The sequence below is a fragment of the Cebus imitator genome, unplaced genomic scaffold, assembly GCF_001604975.1.
Source record: "Cebus imitator isolate Cc_AM_T3 unplaced genomic scaffold, Cebus_imitator-1.0 Scaffold158, whole genome shotgun sequence".
NCBI classification, from domain to species: domain Eukaryota; kingdom Metazoa; phylum Chordata; class Mammalia; order Primates; family Cebidae; genus Cebus; species Cebus imitator.
The window spans coordinates 4506576-4526086 of NW_016107473.1; the positions used below are offsets into that span (position 1 = coordinate 4506576).

Consider the following 19511-nt stretch of genomic DNA (forward strand, 5'->3'; position numbering starts at 1 on the left):
AGGCTGGAGTGTAATGGCGCCATCTCAGCTCACTGCAACCTCCGTCTCCTGGGTTCAGGCAATTCTCCTGCCTCAGCCTCCTGAGTAGCTGGGATTACAGGCATGTGCCACCATGCCCAGCTAATTTTTTGTATTTTTAGTAGAGACGGGGTTTCACCATGTTGACCAGGATGATCTCGATCTCTTGACCTCGTGATCCACCCGCCTCGGCCTCCCAAAGTGCTGGGATTACAGGTGTGAGCCACTGCGCCCGGCCCTGAGTGAGTTTCTTAATCCTGAGTTCTAATTTGATTGCACTGTGGTCTGATAGACTCTTACGACTTCTGTTCTTTTGCATTTGCTGAGAAGTGATTTACTTCCAATTATGTGGGCAGTTTTAGAGTAGGTGCGATGTGGTACCGAGAAGAATGTATGTTCTGTGGATTTGGGGTGGAGAGTTCTGTAGATGTCTATTAGGTTTGCTTGGTCTAGATCTGAGTTCAAATCCTGGATATCCATGTTAATTTTCTGTCTCGTTGATCTGTCTGATATAGACAGTGGGGTGTTAAAGTCTCCCACTATCACTGTGTGGGAATCTAAGTCTCTTTGTAGGTTGTTAAGAACTTGCTTTATGTATCTGGGTGCTCCTGTATTGTGTGTGTGTATATTTGGGATTGTTAGCTCTTCTTGTTGCATTGATCCTTTTACCATTATGTAATGCCCTTCTTTGTCTCTTGATCTTTGTTGGTTTAAAATCTATTTTATCAGAGATGAGAATTGCAACTCCTGCTTTTTTTTGCTCTCTATTTGCTTTGTAAATCTTCCTCCATCCTTTTATTTTGAGCCTATGTGTGTCCTTGCAGGTGAGGTGGGTTCCTGGATACAGCACAATGATGGGTTTTGACTTTTTATCCAGTTTGCCAGTCTATGTCTTTTGATTGGGGCATTCAGCCCATTTACATTTAAGATTGATATTGTTATATGTGAATTTGATCCTGCCATTTTGATGCTAGCTGGTTGTTTTGACCGTTAGTTGACGCAGTTTCTTCATTGTGTTGATGGTCTTTACCATTTGGTACGTTTTTGGAGTGGCTAGTACTGGTTGTTCCTTTCTATGTTTAGTGCTGCTTTTAGGAGCTCTTGTAAGGCAGGCCTGGTGGTGATGAAATCTCTGAGCAATTGCTTGTTTGTAAAGGATTTTATTTCTCCTTTGCCTATGAAGCTTAGTTTGGCTGAATATAAAATTCTAGGTTGAAAGTCCTTTTCTTTAAGGATGTTGAATATTGGGCCCCACTCTCTTCTGGCTTGTAGGGTTTCTGCTGAGAGATCTGCTATGAGTCTGATGGGCTTCCCTTTATGGGTAACGTGACCTTTCTCTCTGGCCGCCCTTAGAATTTTTTCCTTCATTTCAACCCTGGTGAATCTGACGATTATGTTCCTTGGGGTTGCTCTTCTTGAGGAATATCTTTGTGGTGTTCTCTGTATTTCCTGGACTTGAACGTTGGCCCTTCTTGCTAGGTTGGGGAAGTTCTCCTGGAAAATATCCTGAAGAGTGTTTTCCAGCTTGGATTCATTCTCTGTCTTATTCAGGTACACCTATCAAACGTAGATTAGGTCTTTTCACATTATCCCATATTTCTTGGAGGCTTTGTTTATTTCTTTTCACTCTTTTTTCTCTAATCTTGCCTTCTCGTTTTATTTCATTGAGTTCATCTTCAATATCTGATATCCTTTCTTCTGCTTGGTCCATTCGGCTATTGAAACTTGTGTGTGCTTCGTGACGTTCTCGTGTTGTGTTTTTCAGCTCCATCAAGTCATTTATATTCTTCTCTAAGCTGTTTATTCTTGTTAGCATTTTGTCTAACCCTTTTTCAGGGTTCTTAGTTTCTTTGCATTGGGTTAGAACATGGTCTTTTAGCTGAGAGAAGTTTGTTATTACCCAACTTCTGAAGCCTGTTTCTGTCAATTCATCAGAATCATTCACCATCCAGCTTTGTTCCCTTACTGGTGAGGAGTTGTCATCCCTTAGAGGAGGAGAGGCATTCTGTCATTTGGTGTTTTCATTATTTTTTGTGCTGGTTTCTTTCCATCTTTGTGGATTTATCTACCTGTGGTCTTTGTAGTTGGTGACTTTCAGGTGGGGTCTCTGAGTGGATGTCCTTTTTGTTGATGTTGAAGTTATTTCTTTCTGTTTTTTAGTTTTCCTTCTAACCATCAGACTCCTCTGCTATAGGACTGCTAGAGGTCCACTCCAGACCTTGCTTGCCTGGGAATCACCTGTGGCGGCCTCTGCATTTTTTTCGCTGGGAACTGCACTCCAGAGCTGTTCCTATTTGGCCATCTTGGATTTCTCCCATGATCACTTTACAGTCTAAATCCCTCAATGTGTCTTGATTCGTTCATCTATGATTTTGGGTGTGGTTTTTTCAGCTCTCCTCTCCATGAACCGACTCGATAATGGTTGGGTCTGGACCCAAGGAGCCTGGACCAGACCACAGTAGACTCGCAGCACCTGTCTTGGAGCAAGTGAGGAACTGCCGCACACCTGATGTCACCTGTGTAATACCTTTGTAGGATCTGTGAGCTTTGTATTTACATGTGCTTTTATCATGGCAAATATCATTCTTTTGTTTTCACATTTAGAACTCTTTTGAGGTTGTCTTATAGGTCTAGTCTAGTGGTGACGAATTCCTTTAGTGTTTGCTTGTCTATAAAATACTTTGTTTCTCTTTCATTTGTGAAGCTTAGTTTGGCAGGATATAAAATTCTTGGCTAGTGGGTTTTTTTTTGGGGGGGGGGGTCTAAAAAGAGGCACCAGAATCTTTTGGCAGGTAAGGTTTCTGCTGAGAATTTTAATCTGATGGGATTCCCTTTGTAAATGATTTGATACTTTTGTCTAACTGCTTCTAAGATTTGTTGATAGCCTGATGACTACATGCCTTTGTTATGTTCATCTTATGTAGTATCATCCAGGTGCCCTATGAATTTTTTGTATCCAGATGTCTCCATCTCTAGCAAGATCAGGGAACTTTTCCTGTTTTATTTCCTCAAATATGTGTTTTAATTTCTTTTTCTTCTTCTTCAGAATGCCTGTAAGTTATAGGTTTGGTCATTTTACATAATCCCATATTTCTTGAAGGCTTTGTTTTTTAAAACATTCTTTTAAAATTTTAAAACAAATTTTTTCTGTGTGTGCGTGTGACTGATTTAAAAGACCAGCTTTCAAGCCCTGAAATGTTTTCTTCTGCCTGGTCCAGTTTATTGTTAAAGCTTTTAACTGTTTTGACTGTTTTTTGAAATTCCTTATATGTATGAATTTTTCATTTCCAGAATTTTTTTAAAATATATTTTTTATTTTTTAGAGACCTCTATCTCTTCCTTCATTTCCTAGATTGCTTTTCTGGTTATTTTTGTGTTGGTTTTCAGTCTTCTCTTGGATCTTGTTGAGCTTCTTTACAATTCACACTTTGAATTATTTCTCTCTTTTTCTGAATTTTAATTTTGGTTTTATTCCATTGTCAGAAAGCCAGTGCAGTCTTTTTGGTAGTGTCACAACATTCAGATTTTTCATAGTACCAGAATTCTTAATGCTGGTTATTTCTCATCTAGAGAAGCTGACACATGTAGTTGTTTGAATTTACTTCATTTAGATGGGATTTTTTTTCTCTCCCCCAACCTGCCTTGTGCCTATAAAGTATCCTGTAGGGTAAGGTTATTTGGTTTGCTTTTATAGCCTTGTGTACTTTTGTTGACAGGTTTTATATTTGGTTGTGCAATTCAACTTAGAGGCCTGTAGGTGGTACTTACTGGTATGAGCCAGCAGCAGCAAAAGCAGACAGATGTGTACTTGATCTTTGTTTACTGTGAGATGCACTGTGTTGTTTCAGGTGATGGGCTGGACAATGGAATTCCCTAGTCCCCTGAGCTTCTGTTTAGCAATGGGGTAGGCGAGACAGCTGGGTAGAGCTGGACCACCTAGCTTGCCCATGAATAGTCCAATGATGAGCACAGGCACTAGTCCTGCTAGGGGTGGTTGAGGTCTCTGCTGCATGTTAGGGGGCTGCACTGGCTCCATGTCCTGGACAGGCAGAAATGTGATGTGTTCCCTGTCACACCCTTGCCCTGGGGCTCGTGACTGTCAGTGCAGATGCACAGTGTTGTCTGTCTCCAGGCCACAGTGTAGCTGAGAGTCACAGGAAATGCCTGTCGTGCAGTTCTCAATGGGAGTGGTTTCAGGACATGAGGGCAGAGTCTTGACGAGTGAGTAGGGATTTCTCTAGTAGGTAAGTGTGAAAGACCATTTTATGTAATAGCAAATGCAAAGGGATGAAGCATGAGAACATGGTATATTCCAGGAAGTATAACGTTTAGTTTTTTATAGGAGCATAAAGTAAGAGGTGGAGGAATGATGCATGATGAGGCTGAACCCACGTCATGAGACCTGACCCTGAAAGGTGGTGTCTGCCTTTATATCTGAAGGGATTTAGCTGGATTTGGAAGAAGGTAAAATGAGAGCTGGGAACATTTCATTGAGAAGGCACAATGCCTCTTATGGAGAAAGAAGGGTCCACATCATCAACTCTTAGACTGTAGCAAGTTCTGTTATTGAAATGTAGCCAAAGTGCACCAAAAGAATAATAATTAATTCTCTCTGGTTGATTAGTGTGTGCCATGGAAATTTTCATAGAGGAAGTGATATTATATAATTAAATGGAAATTATGTTGGGTAAATTTGTAATGTAATAAAGATCTCAGTTTTATTCTGAAAAGACAGAAATACTGTATACTCTTTTTATCCCAGAAGGCAAGAGAAATTTAGTTTGAAGAGTAACCCAACCTCTGGGGTGAGAGTATGACGTGGCTTGGCATAGCAGAGTTCTTTGAACTTTGCATGTGTGTTCTTGGCTCCCTTCAGATTTTAGGTTCATCCTGTGAGGTTGGAAATGATTGTGGGTAAAATGTTACATTAAATGGTGGGTTAAGTGAGTGAAGCATGGAAAGCCTAGTAACTGTGGAAAGCTTAGCCTGGTTTACATGAGGAAAAGGATCATTAACTGTGCCGAAAAGAAAACTGGTCATTAGAAGTGGATCTTGTTTTGACAGTTCTTCTGAGTCCTTCGGCAGACTGGTTAACTTCTTCGAGCCTCAGTTATAAAACTATGAAAGACATTTACTTCCTGGGGTTGTTTTGATAATTTAGTGAAACAAAGATACAGAGGTTTCCAGCACACAGTAGGTTCTTAATTCTGTTTGTATTACATTTCTGCTGATAAAGTTTACTTTTTCTTTTCTTTCTTTTTTCTTTTTTTTGTTTTTTTGTTTTTTTTTGAGGCAGACTCTTGCTCTGTTGCCCACACTGCAGTGCAGTGGCACAATTGTAGTAACTGGCCTCAACTGATTCTCCTGCTTCAGCCTCCTGAGTAATTGGAACTTCAGGCGTGTGCCACCACACCTGGCTCATTTTAAAATTTTTTGTAGAGATGGTGTCTCTTTCTTGTCCAGACTGGTCTTGAACTCTTGAGGCCAAGAGTTCAAGAGTTCTTCCTGTGCTCTCCTTCCAAAGTGCTGGGATAATAGATGTGAGCGGTTGCAACTGGCCTACTTTTATTGTTTATATAAGATATGGGGTTTCAGTGTATTGTCCAGGCCCGTCTTGAACTCCTGGCTCAAGCAGTCCTCCTGCTTCAGCCACCTGAATAGCTGGGATTACAGGCCTGCAACACTGAGCTTATCTACCCGATACCCTTATTTATGAAAATTTTCTTTACCTAAATTATTTTCACAAAAGAAGTTTTCAGAGCTGTTTTTATGTTTGCAGTTTCCCAAAATAACTGGCTTCAAATCATATGCCAAAAAAATATGTTTTGAGATGGCATATTCTAGTCTCCTGCAGTCATAGTTTGGGAGGGTATATTCTGAGCCCCAATATCTCTCTTCCTTTCTTTGCATGCCTTATACCAAGGGGTCCAACAGGCAACCAAGGTATTCAATTACTTCTGCACCAACCTAATAAGACACTATGTAGAAACTGCAGAGTAGGACTATAAAAAGCTGAAAAAGCTACTTTGTTTAGAAGGCAAAATAGCAAGGAAAAGTGAATTCCAATCAGCTTTTTGCTGTATTAGGTAACATAAGGAGTTCAGTGCTTTTGGTGACTAGAATGGCAGGTAGTTGCTCAATAAGTTGCTTTGGGTATCCTGGACTCCTGCTTTTTCTGTACTTGACCTCGACATCCAGCCTGTTGATATAAGTCATGTGTGTCTTCTGTCTTATTTTTTGTATTTTCATTACTGCTACTCCACGGTCAAGTCACTATCATGTCACCTGGATTATATGTACATACTGAATTGGTTTCCCTCTTCCTCTCTGGATGTTTATTAGAGTCACCTAGCTCTTAAAAGTGTTGGTCTCCAGATTGATTATGTTATGTTGGCAAGGAGAGCTAGCTGAAAGACTAGACTTACATTTTTTTTGAAAGTCTCATTAATCTTCTGACATCTGGGGACTTAAATGTCACGTCCTTTGTTTTTCAATAGTTGGTTTCCGCATTCCAGCCTTTTCGCAAAGGTAGCATCCTTCCTATTTTTCCTTCAGATTTCATGTGAAACTTCAGAGGAATCCCCCTAGGGCTGTCCAGTGGAACTTTGTGTGATGGGAGATGTTCGGTATCATCTGCACTGTCCTGTGCAGTGGTGTTGGAGCTCAAGGTCACACTACCCCAAAGTATGACTTTAGGAGCCCACAATATGCCACTCTAAAATATGCTTCTTTGGCATATTGGTTATTTAGAGTTGGTTATTTTGAGAAACTGTAGACACAAGAGTAGCTCTGAAAAGTTGCCCTTTTGTCAGAGAAATTTATATCTATAAGGGAAATCTTTTTCCCTGCCCCGCACCAGGAGGAGAGGGGCTGCTAAGTGGAAAAGGTGTTGATTTAAAAGTGCACAACAAATCTTTGTTTTCAGTGTTTTTCCTGGCTATCCCCTTGTAACTGAGATTTCTCCAGCACCCCCTACTTCCTTTATTTTTAGCAAATAATGGTATTCAAGTTTGAAGTTTAAACTCTTTGAAATCTACTCTGGAGATTTACTCAGCTCTCTTGAGTTTTCTCCCATGTATGTTTGAGGTATACATGTGAAACAACTTTTGTTAATCTGTCTTTGGTTACAGGGAGTCCCAGTTTATGAAGGTAGAGGGAAAATTATTTTTCTCTCCTATGCCAGTCACTAGTTATTGAGCACTTAAACTGTACTGTGTGACTGTGAAACAAGTTTAAATTTTATGTAATTTTAACCGTAAGTGTTAGGGTCCTTAACTTGTGCCCTCACAGTACTCTGCGTACATTCCCCCATTATAACACGATAGTGTATATTTTCCCAACATTTTATTATTAAACATATCACAGAGTTGAAAGAATTTTACAGTGTTTGTCCTTATACCCATTACCTAGATTCTACGACTAATATTTTATTATATTTGTTTTAACATATATGCATCTGGGCATTTCTCTATTAACCATTAATCCTTTAAAAATGCATTTCAAAATAACACTAGTATACATGGCCCTAAATACCTTAACAGGCATAGGACCAACTTTTTTTGATGCAAAATTAATGTGCAATGAAATGTCCCTATTTTAAGTGTATATTTGCTGAGTTTTGATAACCACATATAACCATGTAACCCATACCTCTAAGCAAGGTGAGATCATTACCAGCAGTTCCCTTCTGCCTCTTCCCAGTCTATCTTTTCTCTTACCCTCCTAAGCAACCATTGTTTTGATTTTCTTCCTGTAATGTCCTTCAGCACCCCAAAAAGCTAACATCCTGCTTACCATAAAGGAGAAATGCTTTGTCTACTTAGTTTCCGTGTGTACCTTTCTACACATATTTGAATACCAGTACAACAAAGCAACTTTATTTTTGCTATGGTCTGAATATTTGTGTTCCCTCATTTCCCCAATTCATGTGTTGAAACCTAATCCAATGTGACAGTATTAAGAGGCAGGGCCTTACAGAAGTGATTAGGTTATGCCCTCGTGACTGGGATTAGTGGCCCTATAAAAGAGGCCTGAGGGAGCTTGTTTTCCTCTCTCACCACGTAGTGACTCAACAAGAAAGCGCAGTCTATGAGGAACGGACCCTCATCAGACACAGAATCTGCTGGCATCTTGATCTTAGACTTGCTAGCCCCTAGAACTGTGAGAAGTAAATGTTGTTGATAAGCCTTCCAGTTTATGATATTTTGTCATAGCAGCCTGAATAGAAGAACTAAGACAATTTTCTAACTAAGAAGATAGAGCTATCCTTCTTGCAGCGAAGAGGTTGTTACCCATTCCCTAATGGAGAAGACTCCTGGTTCCATCAGTCACATATCCATAACTGGCTACAGAAATTACTACTCTTACTCCACCACTGTCCCACTCAATATTCAGTTATATAAAGACTAAATTGTAAAGTTAACTTCAGTAATTTGTGTATAAAATAAAATTGGGAATTAGGGAGAAGAATATGGTTAGTACAGTCAATTCTTGTTACTCATGGTGGTTCTATAAAGTCACTGTGAACACTGCATTAGCAAATATTGAACCATTTCTCTTAGGGGAAATACTGGACTAAATTTCTGTAAGCCTTAAATCACAACGTTCTTCAACAGATCAAGACATAACCTTGTTTTCTGTGTGTTTCTATTTAAAGACACCTTATTTACTACATATTGTTGATTTATTAACATTGAACTTACAGCTAATGTCACTGTCTTTTGTACTTGAAGAAAGCTTAACTAATAACACACATATATTTTCAGTAAGGCATAGCCAGCTTTCCTGAGCATAGGAATACCAGGCAGTATTTCAGTACTATGCTTGGGAGCCACTTGAAATGGTGAAATCAGTGACAGGAAGCATACACAAAAAAGTGGCACCAAATGTACAGTGGGAAAAACACTTGTTTATAATGTGGAGGCTGACACAGGAAGGTAGAGTGTTGCTTTGTTCAGCCTCAGCTAGAACATATACTTGGAGTGTTTTCAGCATTTTGCTGCTCTGAACGTGCATGTGTTCTTGAATGACTGTGAAAATACTGTGAATATAAATTTCGGGATTACAAATGAATTTTAGTGCGTAGGCAAATAAGTACAGAATCTGAATTATGAAGATTGACTGTATATACAAATAAACGTATAAAATCAAACAGAAAATATGAAAAGCTACTACATAGCTTGTGTGTGTAACTGGTCTGAGGTTGTAGCTGATATGTGTGCTTCCTTCATCTACTACCTTTTCCATACCTCTCTTGCCTTCTGCCAGAGAGGCAAAGAGTAGTAACAGTTTTAGCTACTCTGGCTTTTTTTTTTTTTTTAACCTGATAGAGTGATTCATAAACTTTCCTTCTCTAAGGGAATGTGTCTTACTCATTGCTCTGTTTTTTAGTTGCTGTAACTTTTCATTAACTTTGTACTGGGCATGGAAATAGTAAGACATGCCCTAGAGAATCTCCTGGGTTCTAGTTATCCTACTTTGCCTCCATTGCAAAATGGCAAACTTGTTTCCCCTTGGTAATTGGGCTTCATTTTTCCAACTAGTAGATTAACCAGTGTTTTTCTCCTGTTGATTTCAGTGACATAAGAAGTACAAAACGGCCATGTGGCAGTCTCATCTTCCAGTTAATCGGAAACATTGTTGTGTCCCCTTTGGAAGCATTTCTCCTTTAAGGACTAAGATCTCCAAACCATCAGAGCTCAAAGTTGCCAGGACTAGAAGCAGAAATGTTACAAGTGGGTTGTTTGGGTATAATAATGAGAGGAGCCATGCTTGCTTCTACTTCTTGACTCTGGCTGTGGGCAAGATAGCATCATATCGCCTGTGATTGAAATAATAAACTGCACCTTGTAAAACCGAGCCTCATCCTTTCATGTTTTTGTCTCCAAACTAGTGCTCCTACTTAAGTCTTCAGTAAGCCATTCTAGGTGATGGAGTAATGGTAAAACCAGTTAATCGTAGTGTCATGAGCACACTACCCATCTCTTTTGCTATAAAGTGAATTCCTTAATGAGGTACAGTGCTGTGTAGAATGCTGTGATGGTAGATCATACATTCTGTGAGTCTGCGAATGGTGGTTTTGGCAGAAACATTACAGGCAAATTCATATCTGGAATATGAGAAGCAGATCAATTATGGAAGAGAACAAAATTAAATCAATCTACCATTAGGTGGCCAGCTGTCTCTTTCCCACCTGTGGTGCCATACTGGGAATTCAGTATTGGTCTCCAGTATTGGCAGAAGGACTTTGGGGTTCAAGTTGGTCAGCTTCATTAGGGTCCAAATAAATATTCCCATTCCAAATTTAAGCATTCCATTCTTACCAGTCTGTGCCTTAACTTTCACAGGAGAAACCTGGCGAGACCATAAATTCAGCTCTTGTTTTAATTTATCAACCCTCATAATTTAATTAAATTTTATGTTTGATTTTCAGCTAAATCACCTCTCAGACTATGACTTGAGCTGAAAGTTGGATCTGAGCTGGTTATTTTCTGTCTGTAGGTGCTCCAGTGCAGCAGCCCCCAGCCTTTTTGGCACCAGGGATTGGTTTTGTGGAAGACAGTTTTTCCGTGGACCGGGTTGGCTGGGGAGAGGATGGTTTCAGGATGAATCTGTTCCACCTCAGATCATCAGGCATTAGTTAGATTCTCATAAGGAACATGCAACCTAGATCCCTTGCATGCACAGTTGATGATAGGGTTTGTGCTCCTATGAGAATCTAATGCCTCCACTGAACTGACAGGAGGCGGAACTCAGGTGGTAATGCTCACTTCCTGCTGTGTGGCCCAGTTCCTAACAGGCCATGGACTGGTACTGGTCCATGGCTGGGGACTTGGGGACCCCTGCTCTTGTGCTCTCAAAAGAACCCATCCCACATCACAGTCATTATTTTCATAATTTCTGCTATTATGGTCAGTTGCAGCAGCCACTTGGGTTTCTAAGACATGTGCCTCAGTTAGTACTTCATTATAGTCAACTAAAGTGCTAGCTTAGTTTATTGTGACTGATACCTACTGTGGATTACTAGCATTTCATCTCCCATTGGCGACGAACTTAGCATTGCACTGAAGCCCAAGGTCATGACCAAACCATCCCCAGATTGCATCTGTGGGCCTGTCTCCAGGGACTGCTTCCAATACCTGTGTGTCAGTCAGTGTCCATTGAGGAGAGACAGAAATCATGTAGTAACTTAGAAAGGGGAAGTTTAATCTAAGAGCTGTTAAGTTATGATGGGAGAGTAACTAAAGATGTAAAGAGAACTCTTAACAGATATTCTAGGACTAAGAGACAGCGCCAAGGACGGACCAACTTGCAAGAGGGGTCCCCTGTACGAGGCTGGGGTTCAGATCTTATTGGAGAAGGTATAGCCCAGGTTTGCTGGTGGAGAAGATTGCTATGTGGCTGGTCCATAGGAACTGGGGAAGCAGAAAACAATCCTTTCACGTATATGTCAGCCAAGGCTGATCAGCCTGTCTATGAAGGGAGTCCAGGTGCTTTTGTGCGTATGAAATCTGGAGTATGTGTGCTGAGGTTTCCGGGTCACTGAGGAACTGGACCCCTGGGCATACAGCTATGGCTAAGTACCCCTGGATGTCCTCCTCATACATATACAGCAGGAAGTCCACCCCATGACAGACCATGCAGCAGGAGCCAGAAGACAGTGAAACGCAGCAAGCAGAACCAGGAAGTGTCCTTCCTGCAGTGTTGCTTCAGTGCCCTATACTGACAAAGATTACATTATACTTACTGTAAAGAGGAAATGCTTGGAAACTCCAGGCCTTTATTGCAGTGCATGTCCGAAGGATGAATTCAGAGCTGAGAGGCAATACACTGGTAATTGGCCTAGTCTAACAGATAATGTTATTCTACTCAAAATTCCACAACAGTTCCCTATTTTAAGACAAGTAAATATTCAGAGCCATACATAGTCAGGTCCTCTACTTCTTTGACCTCACACTATTATTTTCCTGTTGGCTCTGCTGCAGCCATCCAGACATTTCTGCTGTTTCTGGAACATACCTCCATGCTCCCAACTTAAGGCCCTTGTACTTGCTGGTTCCTCTTCCAGGAAGCTCTTTTCCTAGCTGTCTGCATGGTGAGTTCCTCACTTTTTTCCCGTCTTGCTCAGATGTCAGCTTCTCAAGAAGGCTTGCTCTTTATTCCCCCCCTATTTACTACTATAAGTCCCCTGAACTCATTACCCCTTCACATGGGTTGACTTTTTCCACAGTACTTTTCACCTAACGTACTATGTAATTTACTTAGTGATTATGTCTGTGTTCTTCCACTGTAACGTCAGGTGCCAGGAGGGTATGAGGGGCAAGAGTTTTTAATGTTGCTCACTTAACGCCAGATACCTAGAATAGTGCCTAGTGCATTATAGGTGCTTAATAAGTACTTATATATTGTAATAGGCTATATGTTATTCATTAAAGGTAAGATTCTAACTTCAAACAATTTTCATTTTATTGTTCAAAATATTTTTACTACTTCTGCGTTACGCAACTTCCCTTTATTTTCTAGGTTGGTTACATTCTTTTGACTGATTAGGTCAAGATGGGTATATTTTTTGTCTTGTCCTTCATAAAATAAAATAGGCTTTATATTTTATGTTCCTTACATCATTTTTCAGCTTCTGTGACTTTTCTCATCCTAGTAGACGACTGAGACAGATAACCATTTGTAACATGTTTTTAAAATTAAATCTTGGTTTGTGGACAGTTAACTGACTGTTTTAAAATTTATTTTTAGGTGCCGAATGTGGAGTAAATGCAGATGTTGAGAAACATCTTGAATTGGGCAAGAAATTACTTGCAGCTGGACAGCTAGCTGATGCTTTATCTCAGTTTCATGCTGCTGTAGGTTTGTATCATAGAACCAAACCACTCAGTGACTGTCTTAGTAAATTCTCATAAGAGCTCTTTTTTTGAATAACATTTTGAATAACATTATTTCATGTTTAAATAAAACATTTAAATATATTTATGGTATTCTGAGTGAAATAGATTAATAAAATAAATGTATAACACTTTATGTGTATCTAACATTAGAGAATTTTGAAGTTTAGTGAGGCCTGCTACTACCAAGGGTAATTCAAGATAATTCTGACAAACAACTTTTATTTGGTTTTTGACTTTTTGAACAGATTTTGCTGAATACAGTGTAATTTTCTTGATGACTTGGTTTTCAATATATTTACCTGATACCCTTGGGAGATGCTGCAGTTCATTGCCTCTTCAGTATTGGTCAGACTCCAACTGCCCTTTACACTGTTGTTTCTTGTTTCTTATTCGTGTCTGTCTGTAGAATCAACTGTTGTTGCAGCTGTTCATCTGTTAGGTCTCTGAGGACTGAGATGACCAGAATAATAGGTTCTTAGTGAAGGCTTAACAAATTCTTTTTTTTTTTTTTTTTTTTTTGAGACAGGGTCTTGTTCTGTCACCCAGGCTGGAGTGCATTGGTATGATCATGGCTCACTGCAGCCTCAGGCTCCTGAATACCTGGGATTATAGGTGTGTGCCACTATACCCAACTACCTTTTACAACTTTTATTTTTTATTTTTTTGTAGAGATGGGGTCTCACTCTGTTGTCCAGGCTGGTCTCAAACTTGTGGGCTCAAGCAGTCCTCCTGCCTTGATCTCCCAAAGTATTGAGATTGTATGTGTGAACCACCACACCTGGCCTGGATTTCCTTATGAGTCACTGCTAAACTTTTGTTCTAGGACTTTTTGATACTGACTTTCCACAGAGTCTTTTTTATTTACTTACATGTTTTTACCTTGATTCAAATGGTTGAGAGCGACTAGTTAACAACCTGACAGGTAAGGAGGGTGGTGCTTTTTTTTTTTTTGAGACGGGGTCTTCCTCTGTCATGCAGACCAGAGTGCAGTGGCGTAATCTTGGCCTACTGCATCTTCTACCTCCTGAGTAGCTGGGGCTACAGGTGTGTGCCACCATGCCCAGCTAATTTTTGTATTTTTTATAGAGACTAGGTTTCACCATGTTGTCCAGCCTGTTCTCAAAGTGTTGGTCTCAAGCGATCTGCCTGCCTCAGCCTCCTGAAGTGCTGGGATTATAGGTGTGAGCCACTGTGCCCAGCTGTGTATTTTTTAATAAGATAGCTATGCCCACAGAAGAACTATCATTCTACTGTTGTAATTTACTGTATAAACTCAATGTAGTTAGGTTTTGGTTTGTCATACTTTTCTTTATGTTCTTTCTTAAACTGAGATTTTTATTACAGATGTTATTAGCTCTTGAACTCACAGGAAACAGATTTTTTTTTTTTTAAATTAAAAAACTCTATTCAAGACCAGGCATGGTGGCCCACACCTGTAATCCCAGCACTTTGGGAGGCCAAGGCGGGCAGATCACTTGAGGTCAGGAGTTCAGGACCAGCCTGGACAACATGGTGAAACCCAGTCTCTACTAAAAATATAAAAATTAGCCAGGTGTGGTGGTGGGTGCCTGTAATCCCAGCTACTCATGAGGCCGAGAAGGGAGAATCACTTAAACCTGGGAGGTGGAAGTTGCAGAGAGCCAAGATTGCACCATTGCACTCCAGCCTGGGTGACAGAGTGAGACTATCTCAACATTAAAAAACAAAAAACCAAAACTCTATTTAAGAGATATGACATAATTATAAGAACATAAAAAAATTGAAAAATGAGGGGAAAAGTAAAAAAAACCAAATACCTTTTTTAGTAGTAGAGAAAGCCATTTCGCACTAATAAAGGGTTCATTCTACCAGAAAATATCAATTTTAAATGAGTTTGAGCCTAACAACATAGTCTCTAAATACGTAAAACAAAAATTGACAGAACTAGAAGGAGAAATGAACAAATTCATAATCATAGTGGAAGGCTTTAGCGTCTTTCGATAATGTATAGGCAAACAGACAGAAATGTCAAGTAAAGATGTTAATTTGACCCAATTGAAATACACATAACACCTGCACACAGCTGCAGAATACACATTCTTCCAAGTGTAAGAACATCACAATATAAATATTTCAGCAAAGTCTCCCATGAATATAACTACAAAAATTCTGAAAAATATAGCAAATGAATCTAAATTTTAAGTAAGTCCAAATATTATGTTTGTACACATACACACACACACCACTGGTTTTTATTACAAGGACATAAATTCGATTTGGCATTCAAAAGTCAATCAGTGTAAGTCAACAAACTAAAGGAGAAAAATGTTGTTTCAAAGGTGAAGAAGAAGTATTTGATAAATATTTAACACCATATGTGAAAGAGAAAGCACCTTTTAAATAGTTTGGAAATCTGTATTGATGAGTACACCAAAAATCCTATAGCTACGATGATACTTAATGATGAATATTGATACCTCTCCCACACCCTACCACCCCTGAGATTGAGAATGAGACAAGGATACCCACTATTACTACATGTGGTCAACATTCTGCTAGAGGTCCCAGCCAATGCAATTTGTTTTTTTTGTTGTTGTTGTTTTTTTCAGACGGAGTCTTTCTCTGTTGCTCAGGAGTTTGGAGTGCAGTGGTGCAATCTTGGCTCACTGCAGCCTCCGCCTCCCAGGTTCAAGTGATCTCCTGGCCCAGCGGGAATTACAGGTGTGCACCACCATGTCTAGCTAATTTTTGTATTTTTAGTAGAGTTAGGATTTCACCATGTTGGCTAGGCTGGTCTTGAACTTCCTGACCTCAAGTCATCCACCTGCCTCCCAAAGAGCTGGGATTACAGGTGTAAGCCACCATGCCCAGGCTAGCCAATGCAATTTGTGTACCAATTTTATATCTTGCAACCTTGCCGAACTTATTAGCTCTAGGAATTTTTTTGTGTGTAGATTCTGTAGGATTTTCCATATACAAGATTATGTTATGGGAAAGTATAGTTTTACTTCTTTCTTTATGACCTGGATCCCTTTTTTTTCTTTTTGTTAATTGCTGACATGGTTTGGCTGTTCCCACCCAAATCTCATCTTGAATTGTAGTTCCTATAATCCCCACATGTCATGGGAGGGACCTGGTGGGAGGTAAGTTAATCATGGGAGTGGTTACCCTCATGCTATTCTGAAGATAGTGAGTGAATTCTCATGAGATCTGATGGTTTTAAAAGGGACTTTTCCCCCTTTTGCTCAGCACTTCTCCTCCTTGCCATCATGTGAAGAAGGATGTGTTTGCTTCCCCTTCTGCCATGATTGTAAATTTCCTGAGGTCTCCTAAGCCATGCTGAACTGCAAGTCAGTTAAGCTCTTTCCTTTATAAATTACCCAGTCTTGGGTATATCTTTATTAGCAGTGTGAAAATGAACTAATGCAATTGCTCAGTCACTGTAATTTGGCAAGAAATAGGGCATAAAGATTGAGAAAGGAAGAAATAAAACTGTCATTCACAGAGGACATGATGATATGCAAATAATCTGCAAACTATCATAATTTAAATGAATTTAGCAAGGCACTCACTGGATAACAAAGGCAACATACTTTTTTAGCAATAGAATCTCTATTAGGAATAAACAAATACAAAAAACACCTAAGAATAAATCTAATGAAAGATGTGCAAGAACATTTTGCTGAAAACCACAAAAATAGTTATAAGAAACTTACAAAAGACTTAAATGAAGGTATATCATGTTAATGGATAGGAAGATTCAGCATTATAAAGATGTCAAGTGGCCCCCAGATTGGTCTACACATTCAATGAAATCTAATAAAATTCTAGCACTTTATTTCATTGAAATTGACTAGTTGATTCTAAAATATCTTATGGAAATGCAAAGGACTTCTCCAGTCGCCTTGTGGATGAGATATGAGACAACCCAGGCCAGCTCTCTTTGGTCTGTGGGAAGCATGCATGTATTCTTTGTCCTGACCATGTCTGTAGATAGTGGACAGCCTAGATAGCAACTCCTTCTTCCTTTCCGTCAGGTCAGAGAGCCTACTAGTCTCTTGCCATTTAGGATTTTCAGGGATGAGTCAGATACACCAGTCTACTCTGTCCTGCAGAGAGAACACTTACCATCTTTTCCAAGTGGCCTTACAAATCTCACCTTGGAATGTAAGGGTAGCTGGCACCTGTTGGGATGTCAGGCGAAACATAGTTCCGTTGCAGTAGCCTACTGTATAAACATATAGAGAACTCCTATCATGTGTACTCTGTGAAGCTATTAGAAAGTATGGCTTTGTGTATTACTTTGAAAAGGGAAACAGATTTTAATCTTGGTCTTGCCACTGGATAATCCTGTGACATTGGTCCGGTTATGTAAGAAAACACACACTTGAAAAAGTTACCTGCAGTTCCTAGCAGTTTTCACTGTGTCACCCATGGGAATTTTTGTGAAGATCAGATGGTAATAAAGAATACAGTTATATCTTTGAAAATAGTGTAGGATCACTCAGGAGGCTGAGGTCGGAAGACTGCTTGAGCCCAGGAGTTGGAATTGCAGTGAGCTATGATCGTGTCACCACAGTGCAACCTGGGCGATGGAGTGAGCCTCTGTTTCTCCTATTATATTCTCACAGTGCAGAATACTTCTGTGACCTCTAGTCACCAAAATGTGTGGGAATTTCTCTCCACTAAGTAATCCTACAGATTCTCCAGCAGACAGCAGCTGGATGACCTCTAATTTTGTTCAGTTCTGAAACTATCTACATGGAGACAGCCGAAGATCCCACAGATTGAAAGCCCAGTGCCACAAGACCACTCCTGACTTCAGAAGCCATTTATAAACCCCTGGTTGTTTTACCTGTGCTTCTGACTGGCTGGTTGTAAATGAGGATTCCCATGACCCCTTCTTTAAGTTCAGTTGATTTGCTAGAGCAGCTCACAGAACTCAGGAAAACACTTATGTTTACTGGTTTATTATGGGATATTACAAAGGATACAAATGAACAACCAAATAGATGGAAGAGATACATAGGGCCAGACATATGGGAAGGGGCGAGGTGCTTCTTTGCCCTCTCTGGGTGTACCACACCCTCCAGGAGCCTCCATGTTTTTGGCTGCATGGAAGTTCTTCCAAACCCTGTCCTTTTAGGTTTTTATGGAGGCTTCATTACTTAGGCATGATCGATTATATAATTGGCTATTGGTAACCAACTCAACCTTCAACCCCTAAGATGGTAGCGGGTACTGAAAATCTCAATATTTTCACCTGGTAGGTTTTCCCATTATGTATAGTCCACATTCTTATTATCTAGGGGTGCCCAGATACTAGCCATTTCATTAGTATACAAAAAAGTAATCACTCTACAGATTCCACAGGTTGTAGGAGGTATATGTCAGAAAACAGGAAGAAGACCAAATATAGATCTTATAGTACAACAGATTTCTTATTTTTTTTAGGTTTGGTTTTATAAATTGGGGTTCCAATTCCATTTCCTATCTTAAAATGCCTAAAAATGGAACAGTAAAATTGGTGAAAGTGGACACTCCAGAAATATTGTATGTAGACAATTTTTGTATATGATTGGATCCTTAGTACAAAAGTGAAGTAATACACAGTCTTCTGTGCAGATATTTTCTTCATGGATTGGAATGATCAGGTTTTTCCAAATAGAAATTGAATGCAATTTACCTTATACCATGTAAATGCTGTGTAAATAGTTGTTTTACTCTACTTTTTAGGAAATAGTGAAAAAAGTCTGTACATGTTCAATACAGACACAGTTTTGGGTTTTTTTTTCCCTGAAATATTTTCAATCTGAGGGTGGTTGAATTCACTGATGCAGAACTCATGGATACAGAGGGCCAAATGTATATGAACAATTGATAATCAGTGCTTAGTGTTAGGTGCAGTAAAGGACAAGTATTATAGAATGTTACGGAATTTGAGAGAGGGAAAGGTTTATTTTTCCATGTGTGGTCAAATAAGTCATTTGAGCTGTGCCTCAAAGATTGAGTAGGATTTGGCCATATGTAATTGATGGGGTTTTGCACTTTAGACCTTGAATCATGTTATTTCCGGTATTATTCTTTGCTTGGTGTAAATAAGCCACGGATAACAAGTTTTAAAAAAATGAATGAATGTAAAAGTAATCCATATGCATTGTGAAACATTTTGGAATACATGGACGGCAGAAAGAAGAAACCTTATCTCTCTGCCTGGATAGCCGCTGTTGACATGCAGTGAATTGCCCTCTGCTCTCCAGTGTGTTACTTAAATGTTAGTAATTCTTAGGTATCAAATTATTCTATGGCCAGTTCGCAAACTAAACCCATAAAATTTTAATTTATTATACCTTACAAATAAAATATAAACTGAACTGAAAAATACTGTATATTAAGCATATTCCAAATATAGTTACTCTGTTTCCTAATCTTTCCTTAATTATAGTATTTTGTAAGAAATAGCCTATATTCAGGCTACTGTTTTTGCTCTTCTTTCCTTCCTCCTAAAGAAAGTTGTTCAGTAAAGAAATTTTAGTGACCCTTAGCTGAGATCATATATTTTTGTTTTTAGATTTAAGAAAAAAAAGGTTTTTTTTAATTGTTAAAATACCCAAT

General features: G+C 39.3%; 1 protein-coding gene across 1 annotated transcript in view; it reads left to right on the plus strand.

The window, feature by feature from the left end:
- DNAJC3 (DnaJ heat shock protein family (Hsp40) member C3) overlaps positions 1 to 19511 on the plus strand; it is a 90127-nt gene that overhangs the window by 8937 nt on the left and 61679 nt on the right. The window contains exon 2 of the mRNA XM_017543574.2: positions 12769 to 12879. Coding sequence (XP_017399063.1) covers positions 12769 to 12879 — 111 coding nt within the window. The remainder of the gene's footprint in view (positions 1 to 12768; positions 12880 to 19511) is intronic.